This window comes from Oncorhynchus keta, chromosome 6 (genome assembly GCF_023373465.1).
Source record: "Oncorhynchus keta strain PuntledgeMale-10-30-2019 chromosome 6, Oket_V2, whole genome shotgun sequence".
NCBI classification, from domain to species: Eukaryota; Metazoa; Chordata; class Actinopteri; order Salmoniformes; family Salmonidae; genus Oncorhynchus; species Oncorhynchus keta.
The window spans coordinates 2,623,064-2,646,428 of NC_068426.1; the positions used below are offsets into that span (position 1 = coordinate 2,623,064).

Sequence of the window (23,365 nt, forward strand, 5' to 3'; positions counted from 1 at the left end):
GCACACACGCACACGCACACGCACATGCACGCGCACACACAACACTGTATGTCGGGGGGTGCTTATAGTTGTCCACAAGAGTACGCGTGGGCAGTGTAAAATGCTCATGTGTGTTTTGCACATCCAAACTCCCCTAGAAGGGGTCATGACCAGGGACCACACATTATTGATGGCGACCTTGGTGTGTGTGTTACCTGGTGTGTGTGTGTGTGTTACCTGGTGTGTGTGTGTGTGTTACCTGGTGTGTGTGTGTGTGTGTGTGTGTTACCTGGTGTGTGTGTGTGTGTGTTACCTGGTGTGTGTGTGTGTGTGTGTGTTACCTGGTGTGTGTGTGTGTGTTACCTGGTGTGTGTGTGTGTGTGTGTGTGTGTGTGTGTGTGTGTGTGTGTGTGTGTGTGTGTGTGTGTGTGTGTGTGTGTGTGTGTGTGTGTGTGTGTGTGTTACTGGTGTGTGTGTGTGTGTTACCTGGTGTGTGTGTGTGTGTGTGTGTTACCTGGTGTGTGTGTGTGTGTGTGTGTTAACTGGTGTGTGTGTTACCTGGTGTGTGTGTGTGTTACCTGGTGTGTGAGGTATGTACTGAGCTGTAACATCCAGTTCCTCCATTGTTGTACAGCGACCCCCACCCTCCTGCCGCTCTCTACTGTGATCGAGCCTAGAGGATAGTTATGTGGTAGCTGGATCACCAGCTCTATGAAGATATCATCCACTGAGTAGGTGGCGATCACCTCCCGCGCTGCCGAACGAGCCTTCACCTGGGACACAGGGAGAGAGAGAGACGGAGAAAGAGAGAGGAGTTAACTCCTGTCCGTTGATGATATCATCCACTGACCTGGACAGAGACAACAACAAAAAAATATTTAAAAACTCAGACTGTGTGAGTTCGACTATTCTCTCTGCTACCATACGGCAAGTGGTACCAAAAGGAGCCAATAGGACCCTGAGCAGCTTCTACCCCCAAGCCATGAGACTTCTATAGCTAGTGAAATAGTTAACCAAATATCTAACCAAACCAAATATCTAACCAAATAGTTAACCAAATATCTATCCATATAGTTAACCAAATGGTTAACCAAATATCTATCCAAATAGTTAACCAAATGGTAACCAAATATCTAACCAAATATCTAACCAAATATCTATCCATATAGTTAACCAAATGGTTAACCAAATATCTAACCAAATATCTAACCAAATATCTATCCATATAGTTAACCAAATGGTTAACCAAATAGTTAACCAAATATCTAACCAAATATCTAACCAAATAGGGTGTGAACGGTGCTGAATGGGCGGGGCTCAGGCTTAAGAGGGTGTGAACGGTGCTGAATGGGCGGGGCTAAGGCTTAAGAGGGTGTGAACGATGCTGAATGGGTGGGGCTCAGGCTTAAGAGGGTGTGAACGGTGCTGAATGGGCGGGGCTAAGGCTTAAGAGGGTGTGAACGATGCTGAATGGGCGGGGCTAAGGCTTAAGAGGGTGTGAACGATGCTGAATGGGCGGGGCTAAGGCTTAAGAGGGTGTGAACGATGCTGAATGGGCGGGGCTAAGGCTTAAGAGGGTGTGAACGGTGCTGAATGGGTGGGGCTCAGGCTTAAGAGGGTGTGAACGGTGCTGAATGGGCGGGGCTAAGGCTTAAGAGGGTGTGAACGATGCTGAATGGGCGGGGCTAAGGCTTAAGAGGGTGTGAACGATGCTGAATGGGCGGGGCTAAGGCTTAAGAGGGTGTGAACGGTGCTGAATGGGTGGGGCTAAGGCTTAAGAGGGTGTGAACGGTGCTGAATGGGCGGGGCTAAGGCTTAAGAGGGTGTGAACGGTGCTTAATGGGCGGGGCTAATGCTTAAGAAGGTGTGAACGATGCTGAATGGGCGGGGCTCAGGCTTAAGAGGGTGTAAACGATGCTGAATGGGCGGGGCTAAGGCTTAAGAGGGTGTGAACGGTGCTGAATGGGCGGGGCTCAGGCTTAAGAGTGTGTAAACGATGCTGAATGTGGTGTAGACAAAGAAGAGCTCTCCAGTAGGTGGACTAAAACATGCAAGGGTCATTTTCTCAAGTGGAGTTACAATTTTATCACCTGTCAAAGCAGAATTACTTTCCCAGTAAACGTATATCGTTTTCTTGCTCTGTCTTTTATCCAATGTAAAAAAAAAACAAACACACAATTTCAAATGTTTCTACATAAGACCGAATCGAGCCAGTCGGTCACATGTAGCCGTAAGAGACGAGGGTTACCTAGCGGTGTCAACCAGGGGTCTGGCAGCGTTTTGAGCTGTGTAAACGCCCACTCAACCAGGGGTCTGGCAGCGTTTTGAGCTGTGTAAACGCCCACTCAACCAGGGGTCTGGCAGCGTTTTGAGCTGTGTAAACGCCCACTCAACCAGGGGTCTGGCAGCGTTTTGAGCTGCTTAAAGGGTTGAATATAGGAGACGTGTGCGCTGAGGTGAGTTGAAATCAACACACTGTGTGAGTTTTTTAATCTCTTGTATGTCACTGCACCCAGTGTGCTTACAACGGGGACAGGGCAAATGTCACTAGGCAGCACGTCGTGTACGCAATACCACATCTGGCGTGGGTCAGGTCTGGGGGGGGTCTCACAGAGGCCGTTTCATTTAGTATCCGTTGGGTGTCGGCTTAGGCCGCGATTGCATTTCCCCATAGTATGTTGTACCAAAGTTGACCGAATGAGAGGGAACGTACCGTTATGACTATAACTACTCTTCCTTGAAGGAGATCGCCTGTTTAATGCTCCCACTCCGCCCGTTCCTGGGCTTGGTGAAGAGCTGTTTTTAAATTGAAAGAATAAATCCGAACCTCAAACTTATCATCTGTGGAAAGCGGGGCTTCTAGGGAGCAGCGGATTTTCATTGGCGTTGTCAGGCGTGTATCCTTCAACTGAAGTCGCGAGTGTGTGACTCTCTCCATATTATGCTGTAGCTCGTTTCTCTCCTTCAGGGAACAGTAGTTACAGTGCCTTCAGATAGTATTCATACACCTTGACTTATTCCACACTTTGTTGTGTTACAGCCATAATTATTTATTGAAAATGATATATATATATATATATATATATATATATTTTAATCTAATTTACTTAAGTATTCACACCTTCGGTGGCGTTTTACAGCTTTTGTTGTCGTTCGGTATGACAATCAGCTTTACACATCTGGATTCTTTCTCAAGCTCTATTAAGTTAGATGGGGAAAGGTGGTGAACAGCAATCTTCAAGTCTTTCCACAGATTTTCAATGGGATTCAAGTCTGGGCTTTGGCTGGACCACTCCAAGGACTTTCAACATTCTTGCTCTGAAGCCATTCCAGCGTTGCTTTGGCAACGGGGTCATTGTCCTGTTGGAATGTGAACCTTCGCCCCCGAGTCTAAGGTCGTTTGCATCAAGGATTTGACTGTATTTGGCTCCATTCATTTCCCCCTCTATCCTTACCAGTCTCCCAGTCCCTGCCGATGAAAAGCATCCCCACAGCATGATGCTGCCACCACCATACTTCACAGTAGGGATAGATGTTAGATGGGTGATGAGCTGTACCTGGTTTTCTCCAGACATAGAGCTGTACCTGGTTTTCTCCAGACATAGAGCTGTACCTGGTTTTCTCCAGACATAGAGCTGTACCTGGTTTTCTCCAGACATAGAGCTGTACCTGGTTTTCTCCAGACATAGAGCTGTACCTGGTTTTCTCCAGACATAGAGCTGTACCTGGTTTTCTCCAGACATAGAGCTGTACCTGGTTTTCTCCAGACATAGAGCTGTACCTGGTTTTCTCCAGACATAGCGCTTGCATGCATTCAGGCCAAAGAGTTACATTTTTGTCTCCTCAGACCACAGAATCTTTTGCCTAATGATCTTTCACGTGCCTTTTTTTGTAAACTCCAGGAGTGTCATGTCATGTGCCTTTTTCCTCAGGAGTGGCTTCCCGTCTGGCCACTCTCCCATAAAGTCCAGATCAGTGAAGTACTTCGGAGACCGTGTCCTTTTGGCCGGTTCTCCCATTTCAGCCAAGGAACTATGTAGTTATGTCAGTGTGGTCGTTGGGTTCCTGGTCACCTCCACGATCAGAGTCTTTCTTTCCCGGTTCTTCAGTTTGATTGGACGGCTGGCTAGTTTAATATTTTTTTCCGATTTCCCAGTGATGGAGACGACCACTGTGCTCTTGGAAACTTAAAAAAATAACAAATCAAATGGTTGTATACCCCTTCCCCAGATATATGCCTCATCACAGTTCTATCTCAGAGATCTACAGGCAGTTCCCTTCCCCAGATCTACAGGCAGTTCCCTTCCCCAGATCTACAGGCAGTTCCCTTCCCCAGATCTACAGGCAGTTCCCTTCCCCAGATCTACAGGCAGTTCCCTTCCCCAGATCTACAGGCAGTTCCCTTCCCCAGATCTACAGGCAGTTCCCTTCCCCAGATCTACAGGCAGTTCCCTTCCCCAGATCTACAGGCAGTTCCCTTCCCCAGATCTACAGGCAGTTCCCTTCCCCAGATATATGCCTCATCACAGTTCTATCTCAGAGATCTACAGGCAGTTCCCGTGTGACTTCATGAGATGGTTTCTACTCTGATATGCACCAGGTGTTTCTCTATATAAATCGTGCTCAAACAATTTAAATTGGCCTGCAGGTGGAACTTCTATCAAAGGAAAATAGATGCACCTGGGTGTCCATTTGGAGTGTAATAGCAAAAAAGGGCTGTGAATACTTATGTAAATTAGATATCTGTATTTCATTTATCAAACATTTCTCAAAACATGTTTTCACTTTGTTATTACGTGTAGATGGACGAGAAAGAAAAAAAAAACTGTACATTTTGATCTATTTTGAATTCAGGCAGTAAAAACTAAAATGTAAATGTTGCTGCTGGTAACAGGAGAATCCCAGGATAACATCTACAGAGCCTTCAGAAAGTATTCATACCCACTTGACTTATTCCACATTTTAGTTTTTACTGCCTGAATTCAAAATAGATCAAAATGTACAGTTTTTTTTCTCTCGTCCATCTACTCGTAATAACAAAGATATCTCCCTCTCTCCCTCCCTCCCTCTCCCTCTCCCTCCCCTACTCACAGTCATGCTGTCGAAGGTCTGCGTGCTGGCGTGTACAGAGGAGATCTCCTGAGCAGAGAGGACAGGCGAGACGTATCGTCCTGTGAACTTATCCACCGTGTGGCTAACTCTCTTCTCCTGACTGGTCCACCACAACCTAACCATGGCAGGCAGGTCCTGTACCGCACTGTAGTACACACAACACGCCAGGTGGGAGAGCTCATATTGGATACCGGACGACTCTGTGGAGAAAGACAGAGAGAGAGAGAGAGAGAGAGAGAGAGAGAGAGAGAGAGAGAGAGAGAGAGAGAGAGACAGACAGAGAATTAGTGACAGAGAGACAGAGACAGAGAGACAGAGAGAGACAGAGAGAGAGACAGAAAGAGAGACAGAAAGAGTGACAGAAGAGAGACAGACGTGTGTGTGTGTGTGTGTGTGTGTGTGTGTGTGTGTGTGTGTGTGTGTGTGTGTGTGTGTGTGTGTGTGTGTGTGTGTGTGTGTGTGTGTGTGTGTGTGTGTGTGTGTGTGTGAAGAATGTCTTTGTCTCCTTGGAGACAGGCTGTGTGTGTGTGTGTGTGTGTGTGTGTGTGTGTGTGTGTGTGTGTGTGTGTGTGTGTGTGTGTGTGTGTATGCTACCCACTGTTGACGTCCAGAGAGAGGCTCTCTGTGAAGAATGTCTTGGTCTCCTTGGAGACAGGCTCCGCCCCCTGGCCGATGTAGGCGGGGTTTTCAGGCATCAGTCTGAACAGGTGGAGGAGGAGCTTGTGAAGGGACTTCTTTAGATAGAGAGAGTACTGGACACGCAGCTAGAGAGAGAGAGAACACACAGGTCAGCTTCTTTAGATAGAGAGAGTACTGGACACGCAGGTTAGCATAGAACTCTTCTTTAGATAGAGAGAGTACTGGACACGCAGGTTAGCATAGAACTCTTCTTTAGATAGAGAGAGTACTGGACACGCAGGTTAGCATAGTACTCTTCTTTAGATAGAGAGAGTACTGGACACACAGGTTAGCATAGTACTCTTCTTTAGATAGAGAGAGTACTGGACACGCAGGTTAGCATAGAACTCTTCTTTAGATAGAGAGAGTACTGGACACGCAGGTTAGCATAGTACTCTTCTTTAGATAGAGAGAGTACTGGACACACAGGTTAGCATAGTACACTTCTTTAGATAGAGAGAGTACTGGACACGCAGGTTAGCATAGAACTCTTCTTTAGATAGAGAGAGTACTGGACACACAGGTTAGCATAGTACACTTCTTTAGATAGAGAGAGTACTGGACACGCAACTGGAGAGAGAACACACAGGTCAGCTTCTTTAGATAGAGAGAGTACTGGACACACAGGTTAGCATAGAACTCTTCTTTAGATAGAGACAGTAGACTGACACACTAATCCTTCCTTTGTCCTTGTTTCCTTGTTTCCTCCCTACTCAAAGCTCAACGGCGTTCAGAAGGAAGGACCCTGGATCCTCTCCTGCAGTGAGCTTTGAGAGGGGAGGGGAGAAACGAGGAAAAAAGACAATTGACAGCGAGTTTGAAGTTTTTCCGATTTTCAAGAGGACAAGGTGGGACGATACGACACTCACACCAGGGTTACGGTAATACTACCTATAGGTACACAACTACCTCAATGACCCCTGCACATCGACTCATACCCTAAACTGTTTTAATGTACAATTTTCAAGTTTATAAACTTAGAGATGGCATGTAAATAGAGGCAGCCAAAGTCTGAATACAGTGAGGGTGAAAGACAGTAAACAAAAAGACCTGTTGGGGAATACTTGGCGACTTAGCTGGCTAGCGAGCCTCGCCGCTATAGACTTAGCTGGCTAGCGAGCCTCGCCGCTATAGACTTAGCTGGCTAGCTAGCCTCGCCGCTATAGACTTAGCTGGCTAGCTAGCCTCGCCGCTATAGACTTAGCTGGCTAGCTAGCCTCGCCGCTATAGACTTAGCTGATATACCTTGGTATTATGGAGACATGAGGAGACAGACCACCAGATATACCCTGGCATAATGTAGTCATGAGGAGACAGACCACCAGATATACCCTGGCATTATGTAGTCATGAGGAGACAGACCACCAGATATACCCTGGTATTATGGAGACAGACCACCAGATATACCCTGGTATTATGTAGTCATGAGGAGACAGACCACCAGATATACCCTGGTATTATGTAGTCATGAGGAGACAGACCACCAGATATACCCTGGTATTATATGGTCATGAGGAGACAGACCACCAGATATACCCTGGTATTATGTAGTCATGAGGAGACAGACCCCCAGATATACCCTGGTATTATGTAGTAATGAGGGGACAGACCACCAGATATACCCTGGTATTATGTAGTCATGAGGAGACAGACCCCCAGATATACCCTGGTATTATGTAGTCATGAGGAGACAGACCACCAGATATACCCTGGTATTATGTAGTCATGAGGAGACAGACCACCAGATATACCCTGGTATTATGTAGTCATGAGGAGACAGACCACCAGATATACCCTGGTATTATGTAGTCATGAGGAGACAGACCACCAGCTATACCCTGGTATTATGTAGTCATGAGGAGACAGACCACCAGATATACCCTGGTATTATGTAGTCATGAGGAGACAGACCACCAGATATACCCTGGTATTATGTAGTCATGAGGAGACAGACCACCAGATATACCCTGGTATTATGTAGTCATGAGGAGACAGAACACCAGATATACCCTGGTATTATGTAGTCATGAGGAGACAGACCCCCAGATATACCCTGGTATTATATAGTCATGAGGAGACAGACCACCAGATATACCCTGGTATTATGTAGTCATGAGGAGACAGACCACCAGATATACCCTGGTATTATGTAGTCATGAGGAGACAGACCACCAGATATACCCTGGTATTATGTAGTCATGAGGAGACAGACCACCAGATATACCCTGGTATTATGTAGTCATGAGGAGACAGACCACCAGATATACCCTGGTATTATGTAGTCATGAGGAGACAGACCACCAGATATACCCTGGTATTATGGAGACAGACCACCAGATATACCCTGGTATTATGTAGTCATGAGGAGACAGACCACCAGATATACCCTGGTATTATGTAGTCATGAGGAGACAGACCACCAGATATACCCTGGTATTATGTAGTCATGAGGAGACAGACCACCAGATATACCCTGGTATTATGTAGCTGAGGAGACAGACCACCAGATATACCCTGGTATTATGTAGTCATGAGGAGACAGACCACCAGATATACCCTGGTATTATGTAGTCATGAGGAGACAGACCACCAGATATACCCTGGTATTATGTAGTCATGAGGAGACAGACCACCAGATATACCCTGGTATTATGTAGCTGAGGAGACAGACCACCAGATATACCCTGGTATTATGTAGCTGAGGAGACAGACCACCAGATATACCCTGGTATTATGGAGACAGACCACCAGATATACCCTGGTATTATGTAGCTGAGGAGACAGACCACCAGATATACCCTGGTATTATGTATTATGGAGACAGACCACCAGATATACCCTGGTATTATGTAGCTGAGGAGACAGACCACCAGATATACCCTGGTATTATGTAGTCATGAGGAGACAGACCACCAGATATACCCTGGTATTATGGAGACAGACCACCAGATATACCCTGGTATTATGTAGTCATGAGGAGACAGACCACCAGATATACCCTGGTATTATGTAGTCATGAGGAGACAGACCACCAGATATACCCTGGTATTATGTAGTCATGAGGAGACAGACCACCAGATATACCCTGGTATTATGTAGTCATGAGGAGACAGACCACCAGATATACCCTGGTATTATGTAGCTGAGGAGACAGACCACCAGATATACCCTGGTATTATGTAGTCATGAGGAGACAGACCACCAGATATACCCTGGTATTATGGAGACAGACCACCAGATATACCCTGGTATTATGGAGACAGACCACCAGATATACCCTGGTATTATGTAGTCATGAGGAGACAGACCACCAGATATACCCTGGTATTATGTAGTCATGAGGAGACAGACCACCAGATATACCCTGGTATTATGTAGTCATGAGGAGACAGACCACCAGATATACCCTGGTATTATGTAGCTGAGGAGACAGACCACCAGATATACCCTGGTATTATGTAGTCATGAGGAGACAGACCACCAGATATACCCTGGTATTATGGAGACAGACCACCAGATATACCCTGGTATTATGTAGTCATGAGGAGACAGACCACCAGATATACCCTGGTATTATGTAGCCATGAGGAGACAGACCACCAGATATACCCTGGTATTATGTAGTCATGAGGAGACAGACCACCAGATATACCCTGGTATTATGTAGTCATGAGGAGACAGACCACCAGATATACCCTGGTATTATGTAGCTGAGGAGACAGACCACCAGATATACCCTGGTATTATGTAGTCATGAGGAGACAGACCACCAGATATACCCTGGTATTATGGAGACAGACCACCAGATATACCCTGGTATTATGGAGACAGACCACCAGATATACCCTGGTATTATGGAGACAGACCACCAGATATACCCTGGTATTATGTAGTTGAGGAGACAGACCACCAGATATACCCTGGTATTATGGAGACAGACCACCAGATATACCCTGGCATTATGGAGACAGACCACCAGATATACCCTGGTATTATGGAGACAGACCACCAGATATACCCTGGCATTATGGAGACAGACCACCAGATATACCCTGGTATTATGGAGACAGACCACCAGATATACCCTGGTATTATGTAGTCATGAGGAGACAGACCACCAGATATACCCTGGTATTATGTAGTCATGAGGAGACAGACCACCAGATATACCCTGGTATTATGTAGACAGACCACCAGATATACCCTGGTATTATGTAGTCATGAGGAGACAGACCACCAGATATACCCTGGTATTATGTAGACAGACCACCAGATATACCCTGGTATTATGGAGACATGAGGAGACAGACCACCAGATATACCCTGGTATTATGTAGTCATGAGGAGACAGACCACCAGATATACCCTGGTATTATGTAGACAGACCACCAGATATACCCTGGTATTATGTAGTCATGAGGAGACAGACCACCAGATATACCCTGGTATTATGTAGACAGACCACCAGATATACCCTGGTATTATGTAGACAGACCACCAGATATACCCTGGTATTATGGAGACATGAGGAGACAGACCACCAGATATACCCTGGTATTATGTAGTCATGAGGAGACAGACCACCAGATATACCCTGGTATTATGGAGACAGACCACCAGATATACCCTGGTATTATGGAGACAGACCACCAGATATACCCTGGTATTATGGAGACAGACCACCAGATATACCCTGGTATTATGGAGACAGACCACCAGATATACCCTGGTATTATGTAGTCATGAGGAGACAGACCACCAGATATACCCTGGTATTATGTAGTCATGAGGAGACAGACCACCAGATATACCCTGGTATTATGTAGTCATGAGGAGACAGACCACCAGATATACCCTGGTATTATGTAGTCATGAGGAGACAGACCACCAGATATACCCTGGTATTATGTAGACAGACCACCAGATATACCCTGGTATTATGTAGTCATGAGGAGACAGACCACCAGATATACCCTGGTATTATGTAGTCATGAGGAGACAGAACACCAGATATACCCTGGTATTATGTAGTCATGAGGAGACAGACCACCAGATATACCCTGGTATTATGTAGTCATGAGGAGACAGACCACCAGATATACCCTGGTATTATGTATCCACGAGGAGTAACTTACATGTCTGTTGTGTATTTCCATATGCGTTTAGATAAAGCCAAGAATCAAATGACCTATAATTAAATTGTAAAATAACGACCTCCTACACAGCAAATGGTGTATTGATTTATTTATCACTATTTATGCAGGGCGCACTGCACAGTGTCAATTCATCGCTAAGGGATGGGTTACCAACTAACTAACTAACTGGCACTCACCTCACCTCACTCACTCAACTCACTCACCTCACTCACTCACTAACCTCACTCACTAACCTCACTCACTAACCTCACTCACTAACCTCACTCACTAACCTCACTCACTAACCTCACTCACTAACCTCACTCACTAACCTCACTCACTCCAGCTGTCGACTTACGTGGGAGGGAGAAGCCTTGAAGAAGGACAGCAGTAGTTTCCAGGCCAGCAGGTAGGCCAGGATACAGGAGTATTCCACAGAGAGAGGGTGAACCACTGCAAACTCCCCGACACACACTCCAACCATGATGCTCTCACACAACTCCTCACACGTAGACAGGAGGGTCATCAGAGCTGCCGGGGGAGACCTACACACACACACACACACACACACACACACACACACACAGAAAGCACAGAGTTAAATATACACACACATGTTAGAAAACATAGACAAAGATATTTTAGCAAATAACTCCCAACTCAGGTCTGTTCTTCGGTCAGAGGCAAAGCCAAGGGAGTTATCACACGATAATTCCCGGGTTTAAGCCTAGTAATACCAGTACCAAACTAAATGCTTATATTAACCCCCGCTGTACCAAACTAAATGCTGGGTTTATATTAACCCCCGCTGTACCAAACTAAATGCTTCTATTAACCCCCGCTGTACCAAACTAAATGCTGGGTTTATATTAACCCCGCTGCACCAAACTAAATGCTTATATTAACCCCGCTGTACCAAACTAAATGCTTATATTAACCCCGCTGTACCAAACTAAATGCTGGGTTTATATTAACCCCCGCTGTACCAAACTAAATGCTGGGTTTATATTAACCCCGCTGCACCAAACTAAATGCTTATATTAACCCCCGCTGTACCAAACTAAATGCTTATATTAACCCCGCTGTACCAAACTAAATGCTTATATTAACCCCGCTGTACCAAACTAAATGCTTATATTAACCCCCGCTGTACCAAACTAAATGCTTATATTAACCCCCGCTGTACCAAACTAAATGCTTATATTAACCCCGCTGTACCAAACTAAATGCTTATATTAACCCCCGCTGTACCAAACTAAATGCTGGGTTTATATTAACCCCCGCTGTACCAAACTAAATGCTGGGTTTATATTAACCCCCGCTGTACCAAACTAAATGCTTATATTAACCCCCGCTGTACCAAACTAAATGCTTATATTAACCCCCGCTGTACCAAACTAAATGCTTATATTAACCCCCGCTGTACCAAACTAAATGCTTCTATTAACCCCCGCTGTACCAAACTAAATGCTTATATTAACCCCCGCTGTACCAAACTAAATGCTTATATTAACCCCCGCTGTACCAAACTAAATGCTGGGTTTATATTAACCCCCGCTGTACCAAACTAAATGCTGGGTTTATATTAACCCCCGCTGTACCAAACTAAATGCTTATATTAACCCCCGCTGTACCAAACTAAATGCTGGGTTTATATTAACCCCCGCTGTACCAAACTAAATGCTGGGTTTATATTAACCCCGCTGTACCAAACTAAATGCTGGGTTTATATTAACCCCGCTGTACCAAACTAAATGCTTATATTAACCCCCGCTGTACCAAACTAAATGCTTATATTAACCCCGCTGTACCAAACTAAATGCTTATATTAACCCCCGCTGCACCAAACTAAATGCTTATATTAACCCCGCTGCACCAAACTAAATGCTGGGTTTATATTAACCCCCGCTGTACCAAACTAAATGCTGGGTTTATATTAACCCCGCTGTACCAAACTAAATGCTTATATTAACCCCGCTGTACCAAACTAAATGCTTATATTAACCCCCGCTGTACCAAACTAAATGCTTATATTAACGCCCGCTGTACCAAACTAAATGCTGGGTTTATATTAACCCCGCTGTACCAAACTAAATGCTGGGTTTATATTAACCCCGCTGTACCAAACGAAATGCTTATATTAACCCCGCTGTACCAAACTAAATGCTTATATTAACCCCCGCTGTACCAAACTAAATGCTAGGTTTATATTAACCCCGCTGTACCAAACTAAATGCTTATATTAACCCCCGCTGTACCAAACTAAATGCTTATATTAACCCCCGCTGTACCAAACTAAATGCTAGGCTTATATTAACCCCCGCTGTACCAAACTAAATGCTTATATTAACCCCCGCTGTACCAAACTAAATGCTTATATTAACCCCCGCTGTACCAAACTAAATGCTGGGTTTATATTAACCCCCGCTGTACCAAACTAAATGCTTATATTAACCCCCGCTGTACCAAACTAAATGCTTATATTAACCCCCGCTGTACCAAACTAAATGCTTATATTAACCCCCGCTGTACCAAACTAAATGCTTATATTAACCCCCGCTGTACCAAACTAAATGCTTCTATTAACCCCGCTGTACCAAACTAAATGCTTATATTAACCCCGCTGTACCAAACTAAATGCTGGGTTTATATTAACCCCCGCTGTACCAAACTAAATGCTGGGTTTATATTAACCCCGCTGTACCAAACTAAATGCTGGGTTTATATTAACCCCGCTGTACCAAACTAAATGCTGGGTTTATATTAACCCCGCTGTACCAAACTAAATGCTTATATTAACCCCCGCTGTACCAAACTAAATGCTTATATTAACCCCGCTGTACCAAACTAAATGCTGGGTTTATATTAACCCCGCTGTACCAAACTAAATGCTGGGTTTATATTAACCCCGCTGTACCAAACTAAATGCTGGGTTTATATTAACCCCCGCTGTACCAAACTAAATGCTTCTATTAACCCCTGCTGTACCAAACTAAATGCTTATATTAACCCCGCTGTACCAAACTAAATGCTTATATTAACCCCCGCTGTACCAAACTAAATGCTGGGTTTATATTAACCCCCGCTGCACCAAACTAAATGCTTATATTAACCCCGATGTACCAAACTAAATGCTTATATTAACCCCCGCTGTACCAAACTAAATGCTGGGTTTATATTAACCCCGCTGCACCAAACTAAATGCTTATATTAACCCCGCTGTACCAAACTAAATGCTTATATTAACCCCCGCTGTACCAAACTAAATGCTTATATTAACCCCCGCTGTACCAAACTAAATGCTTATATTAACCCCGCTGTACCAAACTAAATGCTTATATTAACCCCGCTGTACCAAACTAAATGCTTATATTAACCCCCGCTGTACCAAACTAAATGCTAGGCTTATATTAACCCCGCTGTACCAAACTAAATGCTTATATTAACCCCCGCTGTACCAAACTAAATGCTAGGCTTATATTAACCCCCGCTGTACCAAACTAAATGCTTATATTAACCCCCGCTGTACCAAACTAAATGCTTATATTAACCCCCGCTGTACCAAACTAAATGCTGGGTTTATATTAACCCCCGCTGTACCAAACTAAATGCTGGGTTTATATTAACCCCCGCTGTACCAAACTAAATGCTTATATTAACCCCTGCTGTACCAAACTAAATGCTTATATTAACCCCGCTGTACCAAACTAAATGCTGGGTTTATATTAACCCCGCTGTACCAAACTAAATGCTGGGTTTATATTAACCCCGCTGTACCAAACTAAATGCTTCTATTAACCCCGCTGTACCAAACTAAATGCTTATATTAACCCCGCTGTACCAAACTAAATGCTTATATTAACCCCGCTGTACCAAACTAAATGCTGGGTTTATATTAACCCCGCTGTACCAAACTAAATGCTGGGTTTATATTAACCCCCGCTGTACCAAACTAAATGCTGGGTTTATATTAACCCCGCTGTACCAAACTAAATGCTTATATTAACCCCGCTGTACCAAACTAAATGCTTATATTAACCCCGCTGTACCAAACTAAATGCTGGGTTTATATTAACCCCGCTGTACCAAACTAAATGCTGGGTTTATATTAACCCCCGCTGTACCAAACTAAATGCTTATATTAACCCCCGATGTACCAAACTAAATGCTTATATTAACCCCGCTGTACCAAACTAAATGCTTATATTAACCCCGCTGTACCAAACTAAATGCTTATATTAACCCCGCTGTACCAAACTAAATGCTTATATTAACCCCGCTGCACCAAACTAAATGCTGAGTTTATATTAACCCCGCTGTACCAAACTAAATGCTGGGTTTATATTAACCCCGCTGTACCAAACTAAATGCTTATATTAACCCCGCTGTACCAAACTAAATGCTTATATTAACCCCCGCTGTACCAAACTAAATGCTTATATTAACCCCGCTGTACCAAACTAAATGCTGTGTTTATATTAACCCCCGCTGTACCAAACTAAATGCTGGGTTTATATTAACCTCCGCTGTACCAAACTAAATGCTTATATTAATCCCTGCTGTACCAAACTAAATGCTAGGCTTATATTAACCCCCGCTGTACCAAACTAAATGCTTATATTAACCCCGCTGTACCAAACTAAATGCTTATATTAACCCCCGCTGTACCAAACTAAGTGCTAGGCTTATATTAACCCCGCTGTACCAAACTAAATGCTTATATTAACCCCCGCTGTACCAAACTAAATGCTTATATTAACCCCCGCTGTACCAAACTAAATGCTTATATTAACCCCGCTGTACCAAACTAAATGCTGGGTTTATATTAACCACCGCTGTACCAAACTAAATGCTTATATTAACCCCGCTGTACCAAACTAAATGCTGGGTTTGTATTAACCCTCGCTGTACCAAACTAAATGCTGGGTTTATATTAACCCCGCTGTACCAAACTAAATGCTGGGTTTATATTAACCCCCGCTGTACCAAACTAAATGCTGGGTTTATATTAACTCCCACTGTCCCAAACTAAATGTTATATTAACCCCCGCTGTACCAAACTAAATGCTGGGTTTATATTAACCCCGCTGTACCAAACTAAATGCTTATATTAACCCCCGCTGTACCAAACTAAATGCTAGTCTTATATTAACCCCGCTGTACCAAACTAAATGCTAGGTTTATATTAACCCCCGCTGCACCAAACTAAATGCTTATATTAACCCCCGCTGTACCAAACTAAATGCTAGTCTTATATTAACCCCGCTGTACCAAACTAAATGCTAGGCTTATATTAACCCCCGCTGTACCAAACTAAATGCTGGGTTTATATTAACCCCGCTGTTCCAAACTAAATGCTTATATTAACCCCCGCTGTACCAAACTAAATGCTTATATTAACCCCGCTGTACCAAACCAAATGCTGGGTTTATATTAACCCCGCTGTACCAAACTAAATGCTGGGTTTATATTAACCCCGCTGTACCAAACTAAATGCTTATATTAACCCCGCTGTACCAAACTAAATGCTGGGTTTATATTAACCCCGCTGTACCAAACTAAATGCTGGGTTTATATTAACCCCGCTGTACCAAACTAAATGCTGGGTTTATATTAACCCCCGCTGTACCAAACTAAATGCTTCTATTAACCCCTGCTGTACCAAACGAAATGCTTATATTAACCCCCGCTGTACCAAACTAAATGCTTATATTAACCCCGCTGTACCAAACTAAATGCTTATATTAACCCCGCTGTACCAAACTAAATGCTGGGTTTATATTAACCCCGCTGCACCAAACTAAATGCTTATATTAACCCCCGCTGTACCAAACTAAATGCTTATATTAACACCCGCTGTACCAAACTAAATGCTTATATTAACCCCCGCTGTACCAAACTAAATGCTTATATTAACCCCGCTGTACCAAACTAAATGCTTATATTAACCCCGCTGTACCAAACTAAATGCTTATATTAACCCCCGCTGTACCAAACTAAATGCTTATATTAACCCCCGCTGTACCAAACTAAATGCTGGGTTTATATTAACCCCCGCTGCACCAAACTAAATGCTTATATTAACCCCGATGTACCAAACTAAATGCTTATATTAACCCCGCTGTACCAAACTAAATGCTGGGTTTATATTAACCCCGCTGCACCAAACTAAATGCTGGGTATATTAACCCCCGCTGTACCAAACTAAATGCTTATATTAACCCCCGCTGTACCAAACTAAATGCTTATATTAACCCCGCTGTACCAAACTAAATGCTTATATTAACCCCGCTGTACCAAACTAAATGCTTATATTAACCCCCGCTGTACCAAACTAAATGCTTATATTAACCCCCGCTGTACCAAACTAAATGCTGGGCTTATATTAACCCCCGCTGTACCAAACTAAATGCTTATATTAACCCCCGCTGTACCAAACTAAATGCTTATATTAACCCCCGCTGTACCAAACTAAATGCTAGGCTTATATTAACCCCGCTGTACCAAACTAAATGCTTATATTAACCCCGCTGTACCAAACTAAATGCTTATATTAACCCCCGCTGTACCAAACTAAATGCTGGGTTTATATTAACCCCGCTGTACCAAACTAAATGCTGGGCTTATATTAACCCCGCTGTACCAAACTAAATGCTTATATTAACCCCGCTGTACCAAACTAAATGCTTATATTAACCCCCGCTGTACCAAACTAAATGCTGGGTTTATATTAACCCCCGCTGTACCAAACTAAATGCTTCTATTAACCCCCGCTGTACCAAACTAAATGCTTATATTAACCCCGCTGTACCAAACTAAATGCTTATATTAACCCCGCTGTACCAAACTAAATGCTGGGTTTATATTAACCCCGCTATACCAAACTAAATGCTGGGTTTATATTAACCCCCGCTGTACCAAACTAAATGCTGGGTTTATATTAACCCCCGCTGTACCAAACTAAATGCTTATATTAACCCCCGCTGTACCAAACTAAATGCTTATATTAACCCCCGCTGTACCAAACTAAATGCTGGGTTTATATTAACCCCGCTGTACCAAACTAAATGCTGGGTTTATATTAACCCCGCTGTACCAAACTAAATGCTTATATTAACCCCGATGTACCAAACTAAATGCTTATATTAACCCCGCTGTACCAAACTAAATGCTTATATTAACCCCGCTGTACCAAACTAAATGCTTATATTAACCCCGCTGTACCAAACTAAATGCTTATATTAACCCCCGCTGCACCAAACTAAATGCTGGGTTTATATTAACCCCGCTGTACCAAACTAAATGCTGGGTTTATATTAACCCCCGCTGTACCAAACTAAATGCTTATATTAACCCCCGCTGTACCAAACTAAATGCTTATATTAACCCCCGCTGTACCAAACTAAATGCTTATATTAACCCCCGCTGTACCAAACTAAATGCTGGGTTTATATTAACCCCCGCTGTACCAAACTAAATGCTGGGTTTATATTAACCCCCGCTGTACCAAACTAAATGCTTATATTAACCCCCGCTGTACCAAACTAAATGCTTATATTAACCCCCGCTGTACCAAACTAAATGCTTATATTAACCCCCGCTGTACCAAACTAAATGCTTATATTAACCCCCGCTGTACCAAACTAAATGCTTATATTAACCCCCGCTGTACCAAACTAAATGCTTATATTAACCCCGCTGTACCAAACTAAATGCTTATATTAACCCCTGCTGTACCAAACTAAATGCTTATATTAACCCCCGCTGTACCAAACTAAATGCTGGGTTTATATTAACCACCGCTGTACCAAACTAAATGCTTATATTAACCCCGCTGTACCAAACTAAATGCTGGGTTTGTATTAACCCTTGCTGTACCAAACTAAATGCTGGGTTTATATTAACCCCGCTGTACCAAACTAAATGCTGGGTTTATATTAACCCCCGCTGTACCAAACTAAATGCTGGGTTTATATTAACTCCCACTGTCCCAAACTAAATGTTATATTAACCCCGCTGTACCAAACTAAATGCTGGGTTTATATTAACCCCCGCTGTACCAAACTAAATGCTTATATTAACCCCCGCTGTACCAAACTAAATGCTAGGTTTATATTAACCCCCGCTGTACCAAACTAAATGCTAGGTTTATATTAACCCCCGCTGTACCAAACTAAATGCTTATATTAACCCCCGCTGTACCAAACTAAATGCTAGGTTTATATTAACCCCCGCTGTACCAAACTAAATGCTAGGCTTATATTAACCCCGCTGTACCAAACTAAATGCTGGGTTTATATTAACCCCGCTGTTCCAAACTAAATGCTTATATTAACCCCCGCTGTACCAAACTAAATGCTTATATTAACCCCGCTGTACCAAACCAAATGCTGGGTTTATATTAACCCCCGCTGTACCAAACTAAATGCTAGGTTTATATTAACCCCCGCTGTACCAAACTAAATGCTGGGTTTATATTAACCCCGCTGTACCAAACTAAATGCGAGGCTTATATTAACCCCGCTGTACCAAACTAAATGCTGGGTTTATATTAACCCCCGCTGTACCAAACTAAATGCTTATATTAACCCCCGCTGTACCAAACTAAATGCTAGGCTTATATTAACCCCCGCTGTACCAAACTAAATGCTGGGTTTATATTAACCCCGCTGCACCAAACTAAATGCTTATATTAACCCCACTATACCAAACTAAATGCTATATTAACCCCGCTGTACCAAACTAAATGCTTATATTAACCCCCGCTGTACCAAACTAAATGCTTATATTAACCCCGCTGTACCAAACTAAATGCTTATATTAACCCCGCTGTACCAAACTAAATGCTTATATTAACCCCGCTGTACCAAACGAAATGCTTATATTAACCCCCGCTGTACCAAACTAAATGCTTATATTAACCCCCGCTGTACCAAACTAAATGCTTATATTAACCCCCGCTGTACCAAACTAAATGCTTATATTAACCCCGCTGTACCAAACTAAATGCTTATATTAACCCCGCTGTACCAAACTAAATGCTTATATTAACCCCGCTGTACCAAACGAAATGCTTATATTAACCCCCGCTGTACCAAACTAAATGCTTATATTAACCCCCGCTGTACCAAACTAAATGCTTATATTAACCCCGCTGTACCAAACTAAATGCTTATATTAACCCCGCTGTACCAAACTAAATGCTTATATTAACCCCCCTATCCCTGTACCAAACTAAATGCTTATATTAACCCCCGCTGTACCAAACTAAATGCTTATATTAACCCCGCTGTACCAAACGAAATGCTGGGTTTATATTAACCCCCGCTGTACCAAACTAAATGCTGGGTTTATATTAACCCCCGCTGTACCAAACTAAATGCTGGGTTTATATTAACCCCCGCTGTACCAGACTAAATGCTTATATTAACCCCCGGCCAGGGGGTAGGCCATCCATTGTAAATAAGAATGAGTTCTTAACTGACTTGCCTCGTTACATGAAAGTTAAATTAAAAAATTGTAAAATAGTGTAGTTTGTCAACACAAGTATTTATTATTTGAAGGATTCTTTCTGGCTGATGGAAAAAGACATATCAGTGTATGTTTAGAAAAATACATTTAGAAAGCGACGATTATTGACGTTTATAAATATTAGAACACAGCATCGGAATTGTAGTTTACCCGGAGACGAACGCGGGTGACGTTTCAGCAACGGCTGAAACCGCGACATACGGAGAAGGGCTTTCGAGAGCTACCATCTAGTATTCTCCGAACAAATGTGTAATTCGAGAAGAAGTACAGGAAGTCTTCGTTAGATGGGAGGCACCCAAGGGGCGGCAGGGTAGCCTAGTGGTTAGAGCGTTGGACTAGTAACCGGAAGGTTGCAAGTTCAAACCCCCGACAAGGTACAAATCTGTCATTCTGCCCCTGAAACAGGCAGTTAACCCCACTGTTCCTAGGCCGTCATTGAAAATAAGCATCTGTTCTTAACTGACTTGCCTAGTTAAATAAAGGTAAAATACAAAAAATAGCTGTATGGATCGGTACAAAACTGCTACATGTTTATATTTTTTATTTGAAGGACTCTTTCTCGCTGATGAAAGGGTTAGAAACCTGTATCGTTAGTGATGATAATTAAAGTTTATGAATGCTAAAGCGTTGAGATTGCCGTTCACATGAGGTAGTCGTGGGCGAAGCTAAAACAATGGAAAACTGTAGGGAGAAGGCAGAATACCACCTAGAGTTTGACAGTTAGCTAGGGGGCAACATCATCCAACATCATTTACAAACCAAGCATGTATGTTTAATTAATGAGTCTGTCAGATCAGGGGCGGTAGGGAACTTCTTTTGATAACCGCGTAAATACAAACCAAGCATGTATGTTTAATTAATGAGTCCGTCAGATCAGGGGCGGTAGGGAACTTCTTTTGATAACCGCGTAAATACAAACCAAGCATGTATGTTTAATTAATGAGTCCGTCAGATCAGGGGCGGTAGGGAACTTCTTTTGATAACCGCGTAAATACAAACCAAGCATGTATGTTTAATTAATGAGTCCGTCAGATCAGGGGCGGTAGGGAACTTCTTTTGATAACCGCATAAATACAAACCAAGCATGTATGTTTAATTAATGAGTCCGTCAGATCAGGGGCGGTAGGGAACTTCTTTTGATAACCGCGTAAATACAAACCAAGCATGTATGTTTAATTAATGAGTCCGTCAGATCAGGGGCGGTAGGGAACTTCTTTTGATAACCGCGTAAATTGGACCGTTTTCCTGCTAAGCATAAGAGTACTTTTGGGTGTCAGAGAAAAAAAATATGGTCTTCAAAAGTACAATATTTTTTATTAGGAATGTAGTAGTAAAGTAAAAAAAGAAAAGTTGTCAAAAAGTTAAAATTGTAAAAAATAAAAAAATCAATAGTAATGTTCAATATCCCCCAAAAACTACTTAAGAAGTACTTTAAAAATATTTGTACTTAAGTACTTTACACCACTGGTTGCCGGAGAGGAAGGAAACTGCTCAGGGATTTCACCATGAAGCCAACGGTGACAGAGTTTAATGGCTGTGACAGGAGAAAACTGAGGATGGATCAACAACACTGTAGTTACTCCACAATTACTAACCTAAATGACAGAATGAAAAGAAGGAAGCCTGTACAGAATAAATATATTCCAAAACATGCCTCATCCTGTTTGCAACAAGGCACTAAAGTTATAATGCAGAAAAACGTGGTAAAGCAATTCACTTTTTGTCCTGAATACAAAGTGTTATATTTGGGGAAAATCCCAATACAAAAACATTACTGAGTACTCCTCTCTATATTTTCAAGCATAGTGGTGGCTGGCATATAGTTAAGGAACTGAGGATTTTTTCAGGATAATAAAAATAAACAGAATGGGGCTAAATCAGCACAAAATCCTAGAAGAAAACCTGGTTCAGTCTGCTTTCCACCAGACACTGGGAGACGAATTCACCTTTCAGCAGGACAATAACCTAAAACACAAGGCCAAATATACACTGGAGTTGCTTACCAAGAAGACAGTGAATGTTCCTGAATGTTCCCGAGTTCCAGTTTGGACTGAAATCTACATGAAAATGGTTGCCTAGCAACGATCAACAACCGATTGTGACAGAGCTTGAAGAATTTTCTAAGGAATAAATGGGTAAAAGTTGCCCAATCCAGGTGTGGAAAAGCTCAGCCAGAAAGACTCACAGCTATTGCCTCAGGGGTGAGAATACTTATGTAAATTAGATATCTGTATTTAATTATCAATAAATTCACACATTTAAAAAAAAAAAAAGTTTTCAGTGTCAGTAAGGGGGATTTTTTTTTTTATATCAATCTATACACAATTCCCAATAATAACAAAACCAAAACAGGTTTTTAGATATTTTAGCATTTAAAGTTAAAAAAAAAACTGAAATACCTTACATAAGTATTCATATCCTTTGCTATGAGACTCTAAATGGAGCTCAGGTACATCCTGTTTCCATTGATCATCCTTGAGATGTTTCTACAACTTGATTGGAGTCCACCTGTGGTAAATTCAATTGATTGGACATGATTTGGAAAGGCACACACCTGTCTATATAAGGTCCCACCGTTGACAGCCTATGTCAGAGCAAAAACCAAGCCATGAGGTTGAAGGAATTGTCCATAGAGCTCCGAGACAGGATTGTGTCGAGGCACAGATCTGGGGAAGGGTACCAATACATTTCTGCAGCATTGAAGGTCCCCAAGAACACAGTGGCCTCCATTCTTAAATGGAATACGTTTGGAACCACCAAGACTCTTCCTAGACCTGGCCGCCTGGTCAAACTGAGCAATCGGGGGAGAAGGGCCTTGGTCCGGGAGGTGACCAGAACTCAATGGTCACTTCGACAGAGCTCCAGAGTTCCTCTGTGGAGATGGGAGAACCTTCCAGAAGGACAACCATCTCAGCAGCACTCCCCCAATC

At 42.9% G+C, this 23,365-nt stretch overlaps 1 protein-coding gene across 1 annotated transcript in view; it reads right to left on the minus strand.

Moving 5' to 3' along the window:
• The window catches only part of ltn1 (listerin E3 ubiquitin protein ligase 1), a 129,748-nt gene that overhangs the window by 22,239 nt on the left and 84,144 nt on the right, over positions 1 to 23,365 (minus strand). The window contains exons 30-33 of the mRNA XM_052521738.1: positions 11,263 to 11,449; positions 5,690 to 5,855; positions 5,071 to 5,291; positions 558 to 752 (exon numbers count right to left, since the gene is read on the minus strand). Coding sequence (XP_052377698.1) covers positions 558 to 752; positions 5,071 to 5,291; positions 5,690 to 5,855; positions 11,263 to 11,449 — 769 coding nt within the window. The remainder of the gene's footprint in view (positions 1 to 557; positions 753 to 5,070; positions 5,292 to 5,689; positions 5,856 to 11,262; positions 11,450 to 23,365) is intronic.